At 37.9% G+C, this 23,952-nt stretch overlaps 4 protein-coding genes across 8 annotated transcripts in view; 1 reads left to right on the top strand and 3 right to left on the bottom strand.

Moving 5' to 3' along the window:
- Positions 1-7,438: 7,438 nt before the first annotated feature.
- On the bottom strand, positions 7,439-9,321 carry LOC117403440 (small ribosomal subunit protein bS1m-like). Its single transcript, XM_034005601.3, has one exon. The coding sequence runs from the start codon at positions 8,398-8,400 to the stop codon at positions 7,837-7,839; it is 564 nt and encodes a 187-aa protein (XP_033861492.1). The 5' UTR covers positions 8,401-9,321; the 3' UTR covers positions 7,439-7,836.
- Positions 9,322-9,461: 140 nt separating this feature from the next.
- Positions 9,462-12,393, bottom strand: LOC117403439 (splicing regulator SDE2-like). The gene is made up of 6 exons (XM_034005599.3): positions 12,217-12,393; positions 11,828-11,945; positions 11,253-11,364; positions 10,902-11,071; positions 10,416-10,521; positions 9,462-10,159 (listed from the first exon to the last, which is right to left on the bottom strand). The coding sequence occupies exons 1-6, from the start codon at positions 12,316-12,318 to the stop codon at positions 9,526-9,528; spliced, it is 1,242 nt and encodes a 413-aa protein (XP_033861490.3). The 5' UTR covers positions 12,319-12,393; the 3' UTR covers positions 9,462-9,525.
- A 5,321-nt stretch (positions 12,394-17,714) lies between these two features.
- Positions 17,715-20,577, bottom strand: LOC117403410 (large ribosomal subunit protein uL14m-like). The gene is made up of 3 exons (XM_034005536.3): positions 20,456-20,577; positions 18,993-19,072; positions 17,715-18,217 (listed from the first exon to the last, which is right to left on the bottom strand). Exons 2-3 carry the CDS (start codon positions 19,064-19,066, stop codon positions 17,851-17,853), a joined length of 441 nt encoding a protein of 146 aa, XP_033861427.1. The 5' UTR covers positions 19,067-19,072; positions 20,456-20,577; the 3' UTR covers positions 17,715-17,850.
- A 54-nt stretch (positions 20,578-20,631) lies between these two features.
- Positions 20,632-23,952, top strand: part of LOC117402799 (CSC1-like protein 2) — a 104,360-nt gene continuing 101,039 nt past the window's right edge. For 2 of the 5 annotated variants that reach the window (XM_059023860.1, XM_034921326.2), the window contains exon 1: positions 20,632-20,819. The gene's annotated coding sequence lies outside the window, so the exon portion shown is untranslated. The remainder of the gene's footprint in view (positions 20,820-23,952) is intronic. The other 3 variants (XM_034921324.2, XM_034921321.2, XM_034921320.2) reach the window with 3 other exon arrangements.

The following is a 23,952-nucleotide window of genomic DNA, read 5'->3' as shown; positions in this document are numbered from 1 at the left end:
TTTTATTTGTATTTTATTAAGTACAAAACTGCATCAGTATGCTCTACAAGTTAATAATAGCAGAGTAATGTATTAGGCTGTGTTAGCGCCATTCAGAAGTAAAATAAACAATCTTATGGATTGTTTGTTTAACCATTCTGATTAGGTGTATACCATATGTTTAAATGGTAATAGCTGATCTATTTTTTAAATCTGGCTTTTTGTACATTTAACATGTTTTGATATATGACAACATAAAGAAAACAATGGGGTGTTATGATCTGCAATGAATTCAACTGATGTTTAATTTTTAAAATATTATTGTGTTATATACTGTTATTTTAACGACTTCAGAGTTGCTATGGCGTCAGTCAATTGAAAAAAAAAAATATCCCAGTTTTCCACTGTGGAAATCTGGACAGTGAGAGATTGAAGCTCTGATGGAACTTTCATCAGACACCAAAATCCAAGCCGAACTGGACAAAACTCTTTTCTTAAATTACTTTAATGAATCATGCCAGATTTGTGTAAACTGCATTATTCTCCTACTGTAGGCAGTCAATACATGTAGGTCTATCATTTAAATTAGCTAAGTGCTCCCCCAGTGCTTTCTTCCACAGCAATATGTAATAATCTAAAACATGCTATATTAAAAAAACAGTGCAATACATCAATAGCTGCCATCTTTAAATATGCCTTGCAGGATATTGTAAACATCTGGTTCACACACCATATAAACTAACCAAGTTCACTTGAAAGCTGCATTTTGCCCGTGGTGATGTGGTGATGGACCAACCCAGCTCGTGCAGTCCTTGGACTTTGGGGAAATCAGGCCTCAGACTCTCCCAGTATGTGGCGGAGCTTACCGTCAAGCCCCTCCATGCTGCGCAGCGGGCTGTTGGACTGACATGCGGGTGGTTGTCTGGGCGGTGGTACTGGCGGGTTGTTGGACTGGCTGGCGAGTGGTCCAGCCATTGAGTTGATGAACTGTGTCTTTTCGTTCACATAAAGTCAGAAAAAAACAACATATGAATCCAAATTAACATGTATTTATACTAAAGTAATACAAAAATGACTACAAAAGATTTAGAAGTGAGTAGTTTTTCGAGATTTACGATTATACTGTAAATCACTTTCATGAATCAGCCCCCAAATGTAGTCTCCCATCATGTTCTCGTTATACTGTCCTTCATTGACAGCTCATCCAGGAGCCTCAAAGCCGTGCTGCTCCATAATGGTAACAAGTACCCGTCTCTTCCCCTGGCTCACTCGGTGCACCTCAAAGAGGATTACAACAGCATCAAGACCTTGCTGGACGCCTTGAAGTATGATGAGTACGGCTGGGACCCCCGGAAGGTGCTGATGCCACCACTGCACATCAAATTGGGCCTTATGAAACAATTTGTCAGAGCTCTAGATAAGGAGTCGGCAGCCTTCAAGTACCTTCAAGACTTCTTCCCTAAGCTGTCTGAGGCAAAGGTCAAAGCCGGTGTGTCACGTTTTCACTTTTCACGTTCTCTTTTATTATATTATTTGCTCTGCACACACTCTTAACTCAGGGGAGACGTTAAGGAGGACAGAGATGTTTAAAACTCCTAGTGGTTTATGTTCGAGCACTGGACGAGCGGTGTGTCCTTAAAACCTTTTTATTTAATCAAGAAAATCACTCAGACTCATTTATTCAAAGTTTTACGAATCAGAGCAACATCAGCGCTCCTTCGTTTTATTAAAATGCCTTTAATATTGGTTTAGTAGTTTGCGCATACCACTAAAACCCGAAAACATGTAACAATAATTAACAATAATAACAATAAGTGTAATAACAATAAGTTTATTACAAGCTTCAGCATTTAATACTTCAATAACATAATACAATTATATGTATTCAGTGCAGCCCTCAGGCTGGCTAAGCACAAAGCCTACAAGCACCCACTGCTATGTTTCAGCACATTCAATATAACACTCTTAATACTAAAGCATAGTTTCAAAACCTCATAGCAATATAACCAATAAATGCGAGACACAATAATACCATTAATATGCTTACCTCCTATTATAAGGAAGAGTAGCGTGAACAAAAGAGAAGGACTGTTCTGTGGAGATCTGCAAAGGATGGACCACGTGGCTCTGCCAAGCTGAGTCTTGATTGTGGTGCCCTAGTGTGATCAGCCCAGGGTTTTTATACAATTTTCGTCCCATTGAAAGCAATGGGAGGCCCCAATTAGCTCCAATCATCAATCTATATTGACAGTCCTTATCTCTTGGCAAACAGTAATCTCTAAAGAAGTTAACCAACTCTTCAGACTCAATTGGAGTCATATGCCAACAAATCAACACTAGCCCATGTTCTCATCCACTCATTCTTGGCCCCCCTCCTTTCATCTGAAAAGTTAGGTGAAGCAGAGTTCACAAAATCCCTGCTACCTTGATTCACTACTTAATATGGGTGCATTGTAAAAAGGAGTGGTGTTTTAAATATATGCAACACCAATATAAGAAAAGTGGTGTTTTTTGAATATATGCAACACCAATAGTTATATCATAATATAGCAGTTATAGTTATAATGATTATAATTGATTACATGAACTTGGCTTTCAAAAATATATTCCCTCATGTCATCTCACTCTCAAATTAATTTCATTCTTTCCTTACAGGTGTGTGTTTAGCAGGTATTATAGGGAACTTCTATCTTATATCTTTTTAATGTAGAGTTTTCTCCTTATGGAAAACCTAACTATTTTACTGAGCTGTAAAGCTGTAATGTTTTTCTCCTATGGGCCCCTGGTAGCTTGAACTTAATTGACATCCAGATGACCCTGTATTTTTCAGCTATACACATACTGGCTAAAACCAGCTTGCTGGAGACACCTCTTTTCTTGCCAAGTTTAATAGTGATTAATGTTCCCTAGAACTTTCCTTACACCTGTATCTTACGTGCTTGTTCCGCCCGGCAACTAACTATCTTAGGTGCTAAGACCATCCGTTCTAACTCCCTATTTTTGCAGTCCGGCCCGATACTATAAGCCTTCTGATAAAAAAATTCCGGCTTCTTCCCACCAAAGAGGCCTTCCAGCAGCTAATATTAATTTCTCCAAGGGCAGGCTGATAGAGAGTTCAAGAAGACAGGTCACATAGAGTTTACTCTCCTAAAACCTATCTCCTGCTTTTATTCTTCATTATTTATTCAATCCTTTTATTTTGTATTTTAAACACAACATCTTTTTATGCTGCGTCTTTTAACTTCAGAGTCAAACTAGTACCTTACTCCTTATAGCGTATGGCTGCTAACCTTATTACTTTCTGCTAGCAGCAGTATATCCGCAATATTACAATAGGATTTTATTCAATTTTTCTGCTCTCTATTTGTGGTGTATCTTCTGACAATGCTTATTTTTCTTAAGTTATAGTCTGCTTTTACTCTAGGTTGTTCTTACTCACCTACTTATTTTAAAACTGAATTACAAGCAGAAACCTACTCAAAGCGAGGTCTTTTAATCCTTTTCTGTTTTTCTCTTTCCCTTAAGAATACTCCTAACTCCTTTTCCCTTTATATTCAGAAGTTATAATTCTTGAATGTAAGCACACAGTAATTCTTTTCATTGAATTAGGACTCAGTTTTTAACTATGCTCATCTTGATAGAAAACAGCTTCAGGTATGCTATCATATTAAGCAAAGTGAATCATATGATCTTATACATAAAAATTGTTCATAGTATTTCATACTAACAATAATTATCACTACCTATGATTATATGTTACCACAACAATCTATACCTTTTAAAACAAGCATATTAACATACATCTATTAGTACAGCATTATTCTGTAGTCAAGCTGAAAAGTCTTAACAGAGATTTCAGCACTAAATTCTGGGAATCGTGCCAATTTTAATAAGAGACTGCTCAAGGCCGGCCAGTGTATCAAGTTGTACCAGATTCTGTTATACGGTCTTACAGAGAGAGCACTTTACAGTATTTGTTACAGACTAAAGATTATTCAAACATTACAAATGGTTACAGCACATATCATCTCATTAATACATTTCATTTTTAAATCATCCAGTCCATGTCCAATGTTTCAGCTCGTTCCCAGCAGGACTCCACTTCTGTCTTGGGTTCAGCTCGGGTCGGCTCTGCAAACACCACAATACCTATTTTGCTCTACATTATTAGTGGGCAGACTTAATACAACTGAATCTGAATCAATCGAGGAGCCGTGAACTCTAGCCACTGAAATTCTCCATGCAAAGGAATCCAATTTCTTACTACACATAATAACTGGTTCGAGGTCACCCGTGACAGGTGTCTTCGTCGGACCACAGATAAAGAAGATCCTGGCATGCAATGAATTCCCCAAGAAGCTCACTAGTAAGGAGAAAGAGGCTTGGAACAGCTTTGTCGCAGTGGTTTGGGGCTTCCTGGGCAATCACAAGGCCGAAAACTATGTGGAGCTGGTTGAGACTCTGGTGAAGAACTACAGCACAATGGGCTGTAGGATGTCCCTCAAAGTCCATATCCTTGATGCTCATCTTGATAAATTCAAGGAGAACATGGGAGCATACTCGGAGGAGCAAGGCGAGCGCTTCCACCAGGATATACTGGACTTTGAACGCCGCTACCAAGGACAGTATAACGAGAACATGATTGGAGACTACATTTGGGGGCTGATTCGTGAAAGTGATTTACAGTATAATCGTAAATCTCGAAAAACTACTCACTTCTAAATCTTTTGTAGTCATTTTTGTATTACTTTATTATAAATACATGTTAATTTGGATTCATATGATGTTTTTTTCTGACTTTATGTGAACGAAAAGACACAAATTCGCCTGTTTTCTCATTGGAAATAGGTAAATTTCAAAATATCACTGTCCTGGTCACAAAAGCAAAGTTTGTGGGGAATAATAGCCATTTTCTATACTTTTGAGGCATAAACAATTAGGAAATAACACTTACTACCCAGGAACCAAAAAAAAATAAAAAATTGTTGCACGGTGTTATCAGTAAGTACACACGTTTCGATATGAAAGCTGAACATTACTATCAGCAAAGATTTTAATGAAAAAAATATTGTAGCCAACTTAAGTAAAATCAGGCTTGTGTGATTTTGAAATGCCACTATTTGATATATTTACTACTGCTTAATCTAGTGGGAATTGGACTTGTTCATGGCCCCACAGCAACATAAACCTGCTAACTTATTTCATTTTAATAACTATCTGATACTCTCTTCCTTACCTTTTTTCTTTTAATAATGGTCCGGTACTCTCTCTTCCTTAAGATATTTTTGGGAGTAATAGAAAAAAAATATGTGCTTATAGTTAAGTATTAATATTTTGTTGAGTCGCCTCTCCTGACAGCCAGCAGAGTTCACATTCACTTAATAAAGCTTTTTGTTAGCTAATTTTAACCACGGTGCAGACCTTGAGTTAAACCAATATGTTCGTGTAGGGATAATTTATTGTTACTGTTTTTAAATGTGGCATATCCTCTGAATACTTTTCCATTTTTATATTTTATTTTTATTAATTTTTTTAAACAGTCTAATATATGTAAATTGAACAAAAAAAAGTGCAAAATATATATTTTGACTCCCCATATTCAAAGTTGGGGGGGTGGGGAGCGTGCCCCTTCTGCACCATGGGTTAGGCGCCTATGGTAGCACTTATTTATGCTTTTGTAATATATATTAAATCTTAAAAGCAAGGGAACTTACTAATGTAGCCAACAAGTTAAACAGCGGTCATGCATGCTGTTGTAGATTATTTTAATTCCCTTAATAATAATCAAAATTCATCCCTTCTAACTGATGTCGGTGTAGGCTACTTCACAGTAGTTAAAAAGGCAACCTACATTTTATTAGCGTGGATTTCTTGATAGCAGTATTGTATGGTTAGTACTTTGAGTCGAAGACCATGATTTTTAAAATATTATTATTATTATAGTCGTTCATCCTAAACCCCAACTGACCGATATACAAAGTAGCTTTAAACACCTGTTTATGGCCAGTCATAGGATGCACTTCTGCTGTCTTTGTCGTCAGCATTTTTACTAAAAAAAATAGTGCTGTAGTTTGTAACAGGAGTCCTGAATGTTCTCTTCATTGCATCACAAGGACGACTGACTGAAATCAGACAACTGTGTGGGAGATGTGTGTGACTCTTGACTGCAAACAAACACGCCGGTTATCAGACTGATTCGGAGTGTATCATTAAAACTGGTATGTAGGTGGACACAGATTTTGTTCCTAGTGCTTATTCAATGGAAAGACTACTGTAATTTGATTTCCACACGGAAAATAGATCACTTCATTGGTGCCCAGGCACCGAAATTAGAGCGGTCGGGCGCCATATACACATTTTCATAACAAACCGGTAAAGATTCTTAAGTTAATTCTTAAGCCAAGGTTCTGCCTATAGAAAAAAAATAGGACGTTCCAGCTTGACTACACCACTGCCCAAAAGTCACATTAATGGTAGGAACTGCACATTTATTACTATTAATTATATTTGTTATTCAATTGAAATAGTAACACTGCTTCTATTTTAGTCACTGAATGTATTGTTGATTATTTCTTCATGTATGTATTTTAATTGGCAGGTTCTGGCATTTGGATGTGCTGTTGGGTCTGGTGGCTCTCATGGCTGTTTAGGGCCACATATGCACACCTTTCAGTGATTTCAGTTGCCCACCACTGATCTGAGGGGTATGTTTGTAAAATATCCGGAAGCTAAAAACAGTGAAATTGTTCATTTCTACTGGACACCACCTGTAATGGAATTTCATTTATATAATCATTGATTACAAATATAATGGTGGTACCCGAAACTCCACTTTGTTTTTATCCCAATGAAGCAAATTAGATAATGGTATTGCATGTTTGAGTACTGGAGATGAAACACCTGTGAACATGTTTTATATAAATATGATAACCCAGCTCAGCAGGGGTGGGGAAATCATGTCCTGCACTCAATCGTCATGACAATAAAACAGCATTCCACATTCTTTTCTGGATGTTGCAAATTCCTGCAAAATGCATTCTAGCTAGGTCCAAGCACATAGACATTTGGTGCAACATTAAAAGACGTACAGCTACAAATTCCATTCTGTTACTCCAATGTTGACATTTTCGCTGGTGCTCAATCTAAGGTATATTTTGTTAAGCCATGTGTCTTTGGTTCCTGAGAAATCACGTGATATTGTGATCGTTTAACCTTTCTTTTCTTTTTCTGACACTTCTCACATCTTTTAAAAAAATATTCTACTAAACAGTGCTGTTATTGTGAGGAACAGCTGAAATTAATTTACTTAAATGTTCATTGCTATATATATATATATATATATATATATATATATATATATATATATATATATATATATATAAACTAAGCATAAAACAAATCAAAATTCCTGATCTTCAGTTGCAAAGGTGTATTGTTGACTGGAAAAAATGTAAAGAAAAATAAGCATTTATGTTTAATGTCACCACCCTTACTTATGTCATACGTCAGTTTTATAAAAACACCTTAACCAAATAAGCTGTATCTACTTTTTCGTGTTATTAATAGCTGTGATTTATACATACAGTGGATTAGTTATTGTTACATTTTTGTTTTTAACACTACAAACTGAAATGTGTTAAACCAAACACAAGCAGAAAGCTACATGTTGAAATCCAGCACCAAGGACAATAGATACCAGTATATAGTTATGTTCAATATAACACATTTATTTAAACACATAAAATAAAGAGGCTCGAGTACGATCTGTACACAACCCAGACCAAAGAGTGTTCTCCAAGCAGGAATACCATTTGCACCACTGTCCATTTTGCAGTGTCCCGAACTCAGCGTGTACTATTATTTTGGCTTCGTTTCCAGCAGTCCCAGAAGCACAGCATCAGCCTCCAGCAGAGTGGTGTCTGTCTTTGCTCCGAGGAACCGAGACGTGAGCTCCAGGTCCACCAGTCTCAAACGCACTCTTGAACCCCGCTGGTACTTCTCTCCGTCGACTGCCGGTCTTTTGCACACGCAGTGAAACTTTCCACCGAAATCAACGTACAGGTCGTTATTTACAATGTGGAAGATTTTGCCCACTGCGACTTTATCCTTGGAAGTTCCCATTTGAACCAATGGAGATTGCTTTAACAGAGTTGCAAACGAATGCTCATTGGAGCCCGGTGACTTCCCGACTGTACCCGCTGCGATGTCATGTTTCTGCTGCAGGCCAGAATGAAGCTCAAACGCTGCCGCAAACCCGCTGAGCTTTTTCTCAGCTGTTGGGGTATCCTCTTTGTTTCCGGGGAATTCACTTGTGTCCCCGGTACTATACAGTTTACCAAACGCTAGGAGACTCCGGCATGATATCCGAGCTAGCTTCGCTCCTCTCTTTGCAACAAACACCGCTTTACACAAGGCAGCCATCTTTCTGACCCCAAACTTCAAACTCGGAAGGAAAAAGATTGCTAACTTCCGTCATGTAGAACAAATAATTCCTCCACGTAAATCAGGGCATCACATTTTATTTACGCACAATTGAGGGAGTGTTTGAAACTAATTGACTTTTTTTAATGGAATAAATGATATAATCATTTTTTGCTATTTCTAGATATGAGCATGTTTAAAATGAGAGGAAATAAATGTATCAATTAATTAAATAATCGTATTAATTTGCATTCAGATAAACATTTTTCAAAGTACAAAGCAGTAACCTTTGGAGTATCAAATATGATATTTTAAATTGCTGGGGTAATATAATCAGTTTTAATATCAACCACAAAAAATTCTATCAAGGATGAATTTTACACAAAATACAGCACATGCATTTATTTTGGATTATTAAATCAGGGTTCGAATCTAGCGATAGCTGCAGGTCTGAAGATTAAATATCAGTTAAAAAAAAAAACAATCCTGCTGATTAGTGTCAAGGTACTTCAAGCATTTAAATTGAATAAAATAAAAACAAAAAACACAACAACTTGGCCAAACACACTATATCTTTTTTTAACCATTCCAGGTAAGTTTGCAAAGGATCAATCAGCGATCTGTTCTGGTACAAATGTAAGTTGCACTTAACATGTGGAACTTTGCTAGGTACCTCTAATACGCTCCAATTCCACACTACCTAATGTCTGATCATGTGGTTTCCATTTCCTTCATGCTTTAAAAATAGTGAAATGACATGAAAAAAGGGACATTCATAACTGCATATTGAAAATAAAAACTCTATTACATGTTAAAGAATATGTGGGCAGTTAAAGTATAATCTATTTACTTTTTTTTTTTATGAGCTGTTACCATATATTTTATTGTATGTACCATAACATTTATTCCAAGGCTGTGCATTCTGGCAAGTTCATTTGTTCCTGGTAAAAATATGCTGTTATACTGTGTCACAAAAGACACAGAGAAATGTTATAAAAAACCAAATATATTTCATATTCCTAAAGTATAGATCAGCACATAATTACTGCATGAAATTTCTATTTTTGTTTTTTGCCTTTATGGTATTTATTTATTTTTTGCACAATAAAACATCCACATTTTTTTTCACTTTTTCTTTCCTTTGACAGGTTTAGCAAAGAACGCTGGGTCAATCTGATCTCTTGATTTGCCCCTGACTGAGAAGAGCCTTGCAGCTCTCTCCTGCAGGGTGCCCCCACATTTCAGACCGAGCGCCATTAACTCTGTCTTAATCCTCTCTAGTCCCAGCACTTCCATTTCTGAAGCAGAGCTGAATGTCATCAGATCCAGGGGTCCATTATCAGCAGATTGCAGTACCACACAACCAGGCTGAGAGTCACTAAGCCTTTTCAGGCTAGTCTCCTGGGTCTCCTCATTGGTTTCTTTTTCTTCTTGCGTCTCCTTTTTCTCATCCTCCACATAGACACTCGTTCCTGGCAGCTCTGCATCTGACTGGGCTTGCACTGTAACCACCATGGCCTCCTCTTTCACCAGTTCTACAGGGCTCCTGTGAGGAGAGTTGGACCCTGAACTACAATTCGAACTAGATGCTGGTGCTTCCTCAGCATTAAGGATTGAGACAGCTCTTGCTTTACCCTTATGTGTTGGGCTTCCTATTTCCCCTAAACTCACTCTTGAAGTTGTGGGAGATTCTTCCTTGTCGCTTTCAAGTCTGTCTTCATCTGAACTGCCAGAATCCTCTAGCCCTGCAACACCAGTCCTGCAGAAAAATAACCAGCAATCAATCATATGATAAAAAGACACATTGCCTACCATACAGTAAATTAGGATAATGGGGAAGAAACAAGAATTCTGATTACAGTATTTATATTTACAGGAAGATCCCTTCAATTGAGTAACCGTTTTTAGATCTGCTACCTAACCTGTTTTGTGGTGCTAAACCAGAGAGCCACAAAAAAGGGTATACCAGTTATTAAACTTAGCCCATGGCCCCAACTAATAAAGCTAGTTCTTACCAAAAGCATTTTTTCTTTCCAGATTTAAGGTCTTTGCTTGCGATGGGGCGTTTCCGACTAAGACATTCTTCTGCTACCACCACACCACTTGAGGAAGCTTGCATACCTTGAACAAGAAAATACAGACATCACAATGGGTAAAGTACTCATCACAAGTATACATTTCAATGAAAGGCACACAGTCAATACCCATTTTCTGTACAAATCACATGTTTGAGAGGTCAGAGCTGTCACAATATTAAAATGTTGTTGAAACTTGCTGCACACATGTAACTTGTAGTTGATTAGGAGAAAGTGTACCATATTTAAGAAGGATAAAATAATCTGAGACAGCAAAGTGGGGACTATTGGTCCATTTGGTGTGGAATGATTAGAAGTTCAGATATTTAAAATATATAGGGACTAAAATGTGTTCTCAGATAAAAAAAATTTATCTGAGAACACATTTAGTAACAGATTTACAACGACTCAAAAAGGGAGTACTACCTTTCAACACAGAGTCCTCCAGGCGCTCCGACAGCTCGTGACACTGCTGCTCGTAGTTCGGGTCAGTGAAGTAATGTTTGGGTTCAGCGAGTTTGCGCTGCAGGCGCTCAATTCTCCTCTGCTCTTTTTCTGCGTCCCTCTCGGCCTGCTTCTTGATCCAGTCTGCCATCCTGCATGTACAAGAAAACAGATTACTTGCTTCTTACACTGAAGAATTGCAATGGTAGCTAGTTAGAATTGAAAAAAAAAAACTAATGCTTATGTGAAATATTGAACAGTTCATCATTTCATATTCTCTTTCAAGCAGAGAGCAGTTTGAAGTACATGCGTATAAAACATCTAAATTCTTACTCTTTCTCATGGTTAACATCACGAAGGCGCCTTCCACTCAAATCCCGACATGCCTCCCGATTGGTGGTCTTCTCAATCTGCGCCCCCAGAGCTCGAAGCATAGAACCAAAACCTGTAAAAAAAATAAATAAATAACATTCTAATGCTGGAAGGAGAGCACAAAAAAGAAACTCCCCTCCCTCCTCCTGAACTTATAAACCTACTTGGGACTACAATGTTAAATACAAGCATATTGTGATGTTTGAAATTGCTTTTGTTTTTGTATAGATTGTTGTTACACTATCAGAAATGGAGTATTTTGGTCTTTGTCATTAATTATCAGCTAATGTTCTCTAAATGCTTGTATTTGACATGCTTTACCTTATATTAAGTGTCGGGTGCCAATACTATTGTCTTTGACTGTATGCATATCACTAGTTTTTATGATTACATTATTTATTTAAAATAAACCTAGTCTACACAATCACGTGTTGTCCTGTGATAGGGAAGACCAGATACTGTACCAATGACAGACTGCAGCTAGGTCGTACCATCTGAGAAGACGCAGATTAACTAGCAGTACTGTCTGTACAAACCTCCTTTCCCTCCGCAAAGCCGAGGCTCCACGCTGTAAACAACCCCTGGCCGAATCGTGTCATCCTCTCTCGTCAGCCTTCCGTTGCACTTAATGTAGAAATCAGTCTTCGGGATGGCCTTAAAAAACAAACAGAATTTAATTGGTTACTTTAACTTTTTTCCACGACATAAGATTAATTTCTTCTCTATCCTTTAACTACATCTCTATACAGGTTACCGGTACTATTCCCAAAGGCAACCCCAGTACGCGTACAATTAAATAACTGATATAAATTAAAAGTACCGTCTTTATTCTTTTCCAGCGACACTTCTCTATGGAGTATATTTCCTTTCCCGGGCCATGTTGTACTTTAATACTTAATTACGTTTACCCTAAATCCATGCTTACCTGTTTCTCGGCGAAGATATGCACTAATTGTCCGATTAAAGCGCCATTAGAAAGGGAAAAAGACTGGAATTTGTACGTCAAATCTCTCACAAACACCTCCATTTTCAACAACTAGCTAATACGTGCCTGTACCTTTGCGGAAGCTGTTAAACACCAAAAACCACGTCACTATGTCGTACACGAAGGCGCCACGGCGTAGGGGCGGGGCCAGGGGCGAGAGATTAGATCGGACACGCCCATGGAAACTCGATGATGCGGCAGTATGCAAACAGCGCGGCCATATTGCCTAGGTACATTAAAATCACAAATATAACGTGAAAATCGTTCAATAAAAACACAGAATGAAGGGTTGTAATATATAGAGAAGATCAGAAAGCTAATGATGAACAGTTTAGGAGACAGACTTTTTTCCCGTAGGCTTTTTGATATTGTCATATTAATAAATAAAATAAAATAAATACCTACTATATATACATACATAAATACACCCGATTATTTCAACGCTATTCCAACGTCGTTTTTAATAGGCATGAATACTAATAATAATTGTAATGAAGTTTAACTACCATAGCTACAAAAAGGTTATATATCTATGATAACTACTAATAGCGTTTTCCCCAAAAGTAAGACGTTATATTACTTTATAATAACAATACTAATTTATTTATTTGTTTCACGCTTTTATCCAAAGCGACTTACTGGGGTACAAGGAATTATTTTGACATACAAATTCTGGTACTCATTCATACAGTTGGGTTTTTACTGGAGCAATCTGGGTAAAGTACCTTGCTCAAGGGTACAGCAACTGTGTCCCACGTGGGATACAAGAGCCTCAACCTTTGTGTAACTTTACATTGGAAATGATGGGCTAAACATGCTAAGAACTATCTTTTTTTGTTAAAAAAAAGTGGTATACTAGGATTTTAATAAGAACATTTAAGGTACAGAAAAGTATGATATAAAAATAGTTTTATCTTGCATAAACAAAATTACAACATTAAGGATTTTTTCAGCAACTTTTCCTTACTTTTTTTCTGAGGAAAGAACATAACATTAAATTCTACATGATGTAAAATTTCACAATACGGAGTAACTTTACATAAGCTATATGACAAACCTTTACAGATGAAATGAGGTATTGGACAGATTAATACAAAAAAGCAAAAGGCAACAAAAATAAACAGCAAACTGATAGAACATTTGTGCATTATAATTCTAATTAGATTTGGAAAGGCGGGAACAATTTAGTGTCTTAACGCTATAGAGAGGAAATACACTAGTTGTCCCATTGGTCATCATCTTTAAAACCCTCCTCATCCTAGGCTGTGTTTGAACTACCACTTCACCTTGGGGGACCTTGTCTGCGCAGCTTGATAATAAGTAACATAACTTTTACATGTTCCCATCTGTTACAAATAAAGATTGTATGTAAGGGAATAGAGAAAGAAAGGTAATCACGTATCATTTTAAATTATAGTAGATTTTAATAGAAATGTAATAGTAAGATACATAGGAAATTGAACATATTATTATTTAGTTATTTGGCAGATGCCTTTATCCAAGATGACTTGGGCACGACTTTTATTATATTAACATTACTGATTGCCTGAACCACCAACCTAAAAGTAAAAAGTGACTATTTTATTGCCAAATTTACACACCTAGTAGTACTGTAGTTGGACCAAGCAGAGCAATAACATTTATATATAAAATTAAAGAAGTGATCTAAGGTTTTATTACAGTATTATTAACCAAAACTGTTTTTGTGTATGGAGTATTTTTTAAAATGTGTTTTATGTTATATAGTTATGCAGACTGAAAATTAGAACGTTTAGGTTTACTAGTTAGCTTCCAACATTACCAACCTAAACCTATAAAACAACATTCAACAAGCAACCAGTACTAAACATCGAGATGAATAGTGCCTTATCAAAGAAGAGAAGCAAGCTTGTAACCCTGCCTTTGCAACCAGAGGAGGTAATTAAATATTGAAGCATGTTATTCAGTGTTCAATCTTCAAGAGCTTGGAAGAGCAGGAGCAAGGTCTTGTGATGGTACGAATAAACAACATTGTAAACTGGCTTTTTGGTGTGCTAAAGTCAAACGCATAGGAGCCAAACCAGAAGTTAACGTCTACCGTGGAGGTGCCATCCTGGAACAGCGTTGTTTGTCGATACTATGTGCCACCGAGAGCTAACCACTGTAAATCTGTCAGGTTCGTGTCAGAAAAACAGACCACCACTGTATCTTCAGTGGGAACTGCATTGGCTACTAAAACCACAATAATTTAATTGTGCTTCTGTTTGGGGCAGCATAGGGCAACATTTATATAACACCGTGTAACAATTTTTTTTTTTTTTTTGGTTCCTGGGTAGTAAGTGTTATTTCCTAATTGCTTATGCCTCAAAAGTATAGAAAATGGCTATTATTCCCCACAAACTTTGCTTTTGTGACCAAGACAGTGATAATTTGAAATTTACCTATTTTCCAGAACATTCCAGATAGATTCAGTGCTGAGTAAACTTGGAGTAACTTCTAGAACTTTCCAGTAATATAAATAGTAGTATAAATACAGGGGCCTTAAGCCCACCAGTTCAGTTTAGTTCCAGCTGCCTAAGTGGATACATATCTGCATTTTTCTGAGATGGCATCAAGGTCATAGGAGACTTCAAAATGGTGGCATTCCTGATGGGTCTCCAAGGCGGTTTTACCAAGTTTCCCTGCTATCTTTGCCTTTGGGACAGCAGGGACACCAAGGCGCACTACCACAGGCGGGACTGGCCACAGTGGACCGACTTCTCTGTGGGGAGGAACAACGTCAAGTGGTCGCCACTGGTGGACCCCCGGAAGGTGCTGATGCCACCACTGCACATCAAATTGGGCCTTATGAAACAATTTGTCAGAGCTCTAGATAAGGAGTCGGCAGCTTTCAAGTACCTTCAAGACTTCTTCCCTAAGCTGTCTGAGGCAAAGGTCAAAGCCGATGTCTTCGTCGGACCACAGATAAAGAAGATCCTGGAGTGAATTCCCCAAGAAGCTCACTAGTAAGGAGAAAGCGGCTTAGAACAGCTTTGTCGCAGTGGTTCGGGGCTTCCTGGGCAATCACAAGGCCGAAAACTATGTGGAGCTGGTTGAGACTCTGGTGAAGAACTATGGCACAATGGGCTGTACGATGTCCCTCAAAGTCCATATCCTTGATGCTCATCTTGATAAATTCAAGGAGAACATGGGAGCGTACTCGGAGGAGCAAGGCGAGTGCTTCCACCAGGATATACTGGACTTTGAACGCCGCTACCAAGGACAGTATAACGAGAACATGATGGGAGACTACATTTGGGGGCTGATTCGTGAAAGTGATTTACAGTATAATCATAAATCTCGAAAAACTACTCACTTCTAAATCTTTTGTAGTCATTTTTGTATTACTTTAGTATAAATACATGTTAATTTGGATTCATATGTTGTTTTTTTCTGACTTTATGTGAACAAAAAGACACAAATTTGCCCGTTTTCTCATTGGAAATAGGTAAATTTCAAAATATCACTGTCCTGGTCACAAAAGCAAAGTTTGTGGGGAATAATATCCATTTTCTATACTTTTGAGGCATAAGCAATTAGGAAATAACACTTACTACCCAGGAACAAAAATTGTGTTACATAGTGGAATCAATGGTTTGCTCTTTACGAATTATAAGTATGATACTTTATTGTCTTGAGACTATCTCTTACCCATGTAGCCTGTGAGATTTTGCTGTGGAACTGTATCTGGTGTCTGCTCACAAGCATGTTATACTTGTCTCTTTCTAAGTCTGCAGTTTGTTTCTTCATGGATGTCTGGCAGTTTATCATTCCTGTACAAGGCCAGACCTCATATGAAGCCACAGACAGCTTGTTCAAATGTATGGGGACTGCTGGGTTTTACATCGTTCTGATTACTTCCGATTCCCAGAGACTGGTAGAGAGTGAAAAAGGATTAGCAAGAAGGAAAGGTCCAAAGAGTACATTTCCTGGTTCCTATGACTGAAAATTAAATAAAAATCTTACTTAGACAATGTAAATTTAAAAGCTTGTTATTACATTTAATTGGTTCTTGCTTTGGAAATGTAGTACTGTACTGTACATCTTTACATTTACAAACCCCTGTTACATCAATATAGCTCTTAAACATGTATTACCTCCAAGTACAGCTATTACACTGGAGTTCAACCATAACCTGCGACACTCTGCCCCCAGTGGATATTAGAAATACCACATTTGTTCTATGTGATATTTCTTAGTTTTTTTTTTTGTTGCATCCACTAGGAGCAGAGTTTTGCAAGAGAACAGGCCCCACACTCTAGTGTACCAGCTGTACTGGACATGGTTGAAGGTGTAATTAGGGCACAGTGTTGATTTAAAGTTTTCAAATGTCACCAGAATGCGACGACTGAAACAGAAGAATACATTTGTTAAGATAACGGAGATGTTTCATACCGCAAATTGCTTTTTAAGGTGTCTCAAATTTCTTGGAATTTAACTACTACCTGATGCTGATTCCTTGAAAGATTTCATTCTTGATTTTGTTGCTGTTTTATTGTATTTTACTTTGCCTACACAATTTCTATTTTTGTGAATAAATCCTATGCAGATAGTAGTCGCACTATGGCATAACACTGTATACTCAGCCATCTGCACATTGGGCAGAATCCAGTGTCTATTCACAGTAACATCAAATCAAGTTTAAGTATGTTTTATAGTTTATTATTATACGTACTAATTTCTGTTAGTATTATTCTTTGTGATCCATTATCAAAGTACAGGTAACTAATGTCACAATGATTTGAGACATTAATTATTTTTTTAAAATACTATTTTAATTAACAAAATCACATTTGTGTCTGTGAAACCTTTTATAGCTGTTTATGAGCTTTTCAGATACAGTAATCCGTCGTGTATCTGCCCGTCACATATCTGCCCTAACCATTTTTTGGCCATGATCAAGCTCTTCAGCAACGTTAGTTTATTATTGAACAGAGAAGATTAGTTCAGATATTGTAGGTCCTACCAAAGTTTTCATACACTGTGTTGTATTTGCTCCGTGCGCTGCCATTGCTGATAGTGTCACGTGAGCTGTTCAGTGTGTTGACTTGATATGTAAATAAAACCTGTTCACCTGCGGGGCGTATCAACTTCAACCTCCGTCTCGATCTCCTGCCTGTCACTCAGCAGCGAATGCACGCACCCACATGGCAGGTGGCTACTCTGTCACAAGCATTAATACCCTGTATCTTTCTAAACGAGAGATTTAGGGGAGCTCCCTAATAAAAGCTGAATCTCAAAACAATAATTGTGCGAATATAGTAAGTGTTACAGATGTGTATAATGGTATTTAAACCAGGATTATCCGCCTTTTTACATATCCGCCCTTACTCTGGTTCCACCGCAGTTGGATTGATGTTTTTTGAATGGGAGCCCCTAATATTCACAATCAAATAGTAATTAGAATAAATGACTGCAAATAATGTATTATTACATTTATGTATCATTACATTGGGGAATGGTTACATAAATAAAAGTGAGATAATTTCTTTTTAACACAGAGAAATGCATTAGATGTAAATGTTGCCTGATGAGACAGGCTGCAGTCCCAGTACATCACACAAACTTCTGAGCAATGGCCAACACTTTGGAATACTCTCCTTCTAGCCGGCGCAGACTGGAGGGCACAGGCACCTTGATCCTTGTTCCTGTGGGGTTTCCGTTGTCCTCGATCAGAACCACGTTGTTGGAATCGAATCGTGGCATCATTCTGGGGCCAGGCATCTTGTGGCCGATTATAAGAGCTTTTTTCTTTTGTCCTTTGATGGCCAGTAAAATTTTGTCTCCCACTTTGCCAACCCCAGTTTTGTTATAGACATGAATGCATTTAGCAGGTCGATGGTGGGGAGTGTTCCCCAGCGGACTGTTGTCTACCACACGCACTCTGGACATTTTCTGAATGGCTGCACAGGCTGCAGAAAGGCTAAATGGTAAAAAAAAAAAAGAAATCAAACTTATATTATAATCAGTACTGCATGGATTCAGTCACCTGAACTGGAGACGTAAAAGCCTGATTACAATATCCAAAGGGAAAAGCACATTGTGGCCTGGTGAGCTTCACCACAGAAACCTGTGAGCATGCCTCAATCCTGCCCTTGAGGGAACACTTCTTAAAGGGGCTCTAGCGAACTAAACCTTACCCGTTATACACTTCTGTTTGCTATGTAGATTTTACAAGTGCAGCAAACGTACAATCAATTCTCATTAAGACGAAACCTTAGATTAAACACATTTCCTGATACAACAATTTTCTACATGGTCCCGGCCAAATTTAACAGTCGCTTATCGTAAATCTGAATAAAACTAATTTCCCTAGTTCAAATAGCTGAGTGTAAAGGATACTGGGAAATGTAATTAACTTGCATCCTGATTAAAGCCTCTGTACTATATTTTAGTGCTGTTTTGGGACTACTGAACCTATGATGCATTTCAAGTTGCCATAGTGCACACATATCAATGCATAAATTTTAATTTTAATGAATGATAATATAGCCCTCAGTTTGCATGCTGTACTTCCAGGTAGCTTTTTGCACTTCCTAGGTCACGTAACCTTTACGAGTTTAAAGCAAGGCCATCTAGTTAGCTTTTCTCCTAGCCTAGGTTTACTTTACTTCCTAATCCCTATGGGCCCCCAGCTTTTATTAGACGAGCAAGTGGGGACCCCTTACACATGAACACTGGATATCCTAATAAAGTACCTGAAAGGCAGCTGCTGTGGTTTTCCAGATAGATGTGTTAGCAATAACCCCAGTCCTTTTCTTAACAGTGCCATCTGAACCTGAAAATATAAAGCATTGTCAGAAAAGGGTACAGTAAAATTAACTGACATGCTCAATTTAAAAAGTTGAGCCTCAAAGGATGTTTTCTAATGAGGAAGTTCAAAACACTGGCATTTCATCTTAAAAGTGCCAACCAAGCTAGTAACTGATGCAACAGATAGAAACCTCTTGTAAAAGGAGATGAATCAATCTCAGTGCTGGTAAACTGCACCATGATTCAGCAATAGAGTCTTGGCTGTAAAAGGCTGCTGCATTATTGAAAACTTATTAGTCACAAAATGTTTTCGGTTGAGTGTGTGCAAATGTCTCTGTCTCTCCTGTCATGATAACTATGAACTCCCACTGCCCAAATGAAACCAAAAAATAAATAAATAAATAAATTCACTGCTGCAGGTCTGCATTATGGCTGCGTTAGCTACAGCTTTCTTTGTTTTTAAATGCAGTGCAATTGAGTGTTATACTTATCCCTTCATTACAATTTTCCAGTGCTACCTAAAACCGAGTGTCTTTGTGGATTCCTGGAACAAATCCCGTGGCTGCAGCTTGCAGAAGTGAATGATTGGGATTATTTTTTAATTGCAATTATGTTGTGCTTCAACTGCACTGCCAAAAAACACCAAGAATGCTGATCTCTGTTCTTGTTTGTTTTGTTATCTGGTATGTCTTTAAAACCGCAGAGGGAGTGTCGACTCCACCTAGACGTCTTTTACAAACACTTCTTTATATCGGCTGTTTCACAGACAGCGATTAGCACTAATCTTGGACTTCGTTATCAAAGGTAACATAAGGCAGTCCAAGATACGGTTTAAAAAGCGTGTCTGATCTGGTACTTGTTTGCTGTAACTGAATCAAACTTGCACCAGCAAGCTGCCAGAGAAGTTAAATTACATCCACAAAGGAGAACATAAAAATTAAGAATAACTAAAAAGGCCATACATTCCTAAGCGTAGTATAACAAACAACATGACAGTACTATTTTTTTTGAAGTGTCATTTTCAAAAATAACAATTGTTTATGCACACACAAGTCAGCTTTCTAAATGTGAAGATCCACGACACATTAAGAGCACGTAGTAACTTCTTCTGATCACTGACGTTTAGTATAGAACAATGAGGTCGTTTAGTATAGAACAATGAGGTGTATCCAACGTATCTGTTCATTCATAGTTTGACAGAACTTGAAACTTTTCAGTAGGTCATAATCATAAGGTTATACCATTTTAGTACAACCTTACGAATTACGTCCCGAGTCCATGCAGAGTCATCGACATTTTGTAACAACGTAACAGTAAGCGACCGACCAATGCCTTTAGAAATATAAACACAACAATATGTTTAATACTATTACCAACAAACACACAACTATACCACAACGAAACGTACCTGCGTATTTGCAAATGTGAAAAAGAGATCACGAAAAAAAAAGCATGAGAAAGGCAAATTGCGTCATTTAATCGCGCGAACCAAGAACTCGCTGCAGTGACGCTGCAGGAGGTGCCTTTGCTGTGACGTGTCGATAGTCGTCAAGTCGCCCCCACCCCTCCGCAAACTTATTCACAGCCTTGGTTTGGTTAGCAACAGACTACTTATCACCCGCAAAGGTTGGGGAACGTTAATGGTAATGTGGAAGATATTTATTTATTTATTCATCAATTTGATCAAAGACTGATAAAAGTGTTGGGAAATCTAAAGGATTAACTGCGTGAAAGAAAAGCAAAGCAACAAAATTGCCTTGCGGTGTGGTAAGGTAAGGTTGTTTTTTTTGTTCTATATCTGTCGTATGAAATGTGAGCAAAGAGATCGTAGGCATTTGCCCTCTGTCGGTGCTGCGGCATTGAATTACAATGTACACCACGCAGAATTTTGACAAACAATCTATGCGGGGCGGAAGATATATTATTAATATTTTTTTAATCGGGAAACGTTTTTAAAAATGACTTTTAGAACATTTAAATTGGAACGAGTCGCGCAATTTTTATATTTCAAGTTCTAATACTGTGATTATTTAATTATAAGGCTTGAGGATTAGCAATGTGAAAACAGATGCGTTTGTTTTGACAATATTTCCTAATTAAACTGCAGACGACTTGCACCCTTTAAATATCGTATTAATGTATTAGTAATCTGACTTTTGTTTTGTGTTTTTCTATAATTAGCAAACGATGCATGTGATATGTGTTGGATACAGTTTAACTGTGTCCTGGAATTATCATCATGTGCAGTGCTGGTGTCGATTGCAGAACCGGGATAAATGCGCAAGGGAATTCCATTACAAAGGAAAAATAATTATACCGTCCTGCGGCAATACATATTGTTTACTGTTTGTATTAATTTAGTATCACTTTAACGCCATATGTAGACTCAAACCATGAAAACCCACATCCACGCAACGTATAATAATGCTGTAATGTTTGATGTGTATGATAATTATGTATCGGTTTGAATGCTGATGGAAAGCACTGTGATCGCCTGCAAGCTGCTTTACGCCAGGGTGTAAAACTTGGTCAGTCTTATGAATCTTCAGTCACAGAAAGAAAGAATAAATGAAATAAATAAATGCAGCAATTTTAAAACATGCAAAAAAAAAAAAACAACAAAAAAACTACTATCATTGTTTAGGGGAATTGGGCACATATAGTAAGCCCAGTATATGAACTTACATTGGTTTACACACTGTATATATTTACAGCACGCCATCATTGTGCCAGTCAATGGCACCAGAAAATTACATTTCTTACCTTTTCATTCTCTAATTGGCTTTAGTATCGTTTTTATATCCCTTCCCATCTTTGTGGCTATGAAGGTTTAATTATTAATAGGTTTTAGGAATATGTCAATTCATGTCTACTTTCTTTTGCCAAGTTCCTTTGTGTTGAAACAAAGGCACAGGCGCTGTAACACTTCTGAAAAAAAAAAAAAAAATTCCAGAGGATATGGTATAAACCATACATCCTACGGTATTATAGCAACACTTTGTATTGTACTGGGTTTCTACTTTGAAGGTGGGGAAGAGCTTACAGTTTACAGAAATGTTTTTACTGAGCTGAATTAACCATAATCTGTTAACGTTATGTAAATTCATAATACAAACTGTAATGGAACAAATTGCTATGAAATGGGAGTCTTATTTTTATGGTTTAAGTTTGTGTATTATTTACTTGTGTATCTCTAATGTGGTTTTCAAGATGCAGCCAAAGCCTTTTTCTAAATGAAACAGAAAATAAAAGAAAACAGAACCACAAAGATACTAGATAACACCAGTAATTCATGTACAAAATAAATTACCCCATAGACTTCAGTGGTGAAAGACAGGAATAGCTTTATTGAACTATAGAATAAACACTTGCAAAAGCAGGGAATTAGATGTATTTAAGATACATTTAAGGCAGCCCTTATTGATAAAGTTGATGCAAGGAGCAGGAGAGCACAGAATGCAATTCACTTGCAAGATCACAGTATGTCAGCAGGAGCTGTTATGTGCCATAATAATTGATGTTGGTACAAGAAGTTAAATTCCATTCGCTACCCAACAGTGTATCAAAAGCATGCAAATGTAAGCTTCTTTAGCCCTGTATACACACACAGACCACTGTGCTTTTGTCATTTTCTGTGATCATTTTGTTAACAGTGGGAATTCATTTGATTGACCAAACCCTATAAAGTTAATTCCAGCTAAAGGCCAAATTCTGGTGTTTCTTCCATTTTTATGGTTGGTGACAGATGACCCATGTGATGGAGAAAAGTGTTGTGTGAATGCTAAAGAGCTGATTAACCATTTATTATTATTTTTTTAAATAAATTTAGTCGTTGCCAATTATTTTTATTATTTTCTCCCGATTTGGAATGGCCAATTATGATTAGAAGCTCAGCTCACCGCTACCACCCCTGCTCTGACTCGGGAGGGCGAAGACGAACACACACTGTCCTCCGAAGCGTGTGCTGTCAGCCGACCGCTTTTTTTCACACTGCTGACTCACCATGCAGCCACCCAAGAGCTACAGCGTCGGAGGATAACGCAGCTCTCGGGCAGCTTACAGGCAAGCCAGCAGGCGCCCGGCCAGACCACGGGTCGCTGGTGTGTGGTGAGCCGAGGACACGCTGGCTGACCTAACCCTCCCTCCACCCGGGCGGCGCTCGGCCAATTGAGCGCCGCCCCCTAGGAGCTCCCGTCCACGGTCGGCTGTGGAATAGCCTGGACTCGAACTCGCGACGTCCAGACTATAGAGCGCATCCTGCACTCCATGTGGAACGCCTTTACTGGATGCGCCACTCGGGAGCCCCCTGATTAACCATTTTGATTACCTATGACCTAATTTTTCACCATTTGGAGGGTGTCATTTTAAATCATGTTTCAAATGCTTTCCAAAAAAAGAAAAAACGTTAGCCATTTACGAAGGAGCAACCCCTCATTGCTCCACGTGAGATGGAAAGACCCATTTACGTAAGAAACAGTTATGGTAATAGAATAGTCAGGAAGGATGGGTATAAGATTCCCTGGTATGGGAACCTTTACTGTGAGATTCAGTACCAGCTATGCTTGTCCTCTCCATGGTTCGACCAATTGTGTTCAGAGCATGTAGGCTGCAGCATTACAAATCACCCACATTATTTATATTTAGCAATCCTCCTTTTTATATACAATGTTTAGTATTTGCTTACCACAAAGAGGGAAGTAATTGGCCGTGGAATTAAGTTGTACAGTACACAGAGTGACATTTAAAAAGTAATATATAAAGCAAGGCTTCTTTAGTTTCTATGCTGCTGATAGTTTTTGTTTCAGCCAGTTTTTTCCGTGATTTATTCTCACCACATTCACTTCCTGTGTTACAGGTAACATGAACCCTCAGTTTCTTGTGGAAAGCTACTGTATTGAGACATGG

Source organism: Acipenser ruthenus, chromosome 5, assembly GCF_902713425.1.
Source record: "Acipenser ruthenus chromosome 5, fAciRut3.2 maternal haplotype, whole genome shotgun sequence".
NCBI classification, from domain to species: Eukaryota; Metazoa; Chordata; class Actinopteri; order Acipenseriformes; family Acipenseridae; genus Acipenser; species Acipenser ruthenus.
Note: the sequence above shows the minus strand (reverse complement) of the source record. Positions and strands in the feature narration are given on the sequence as shown.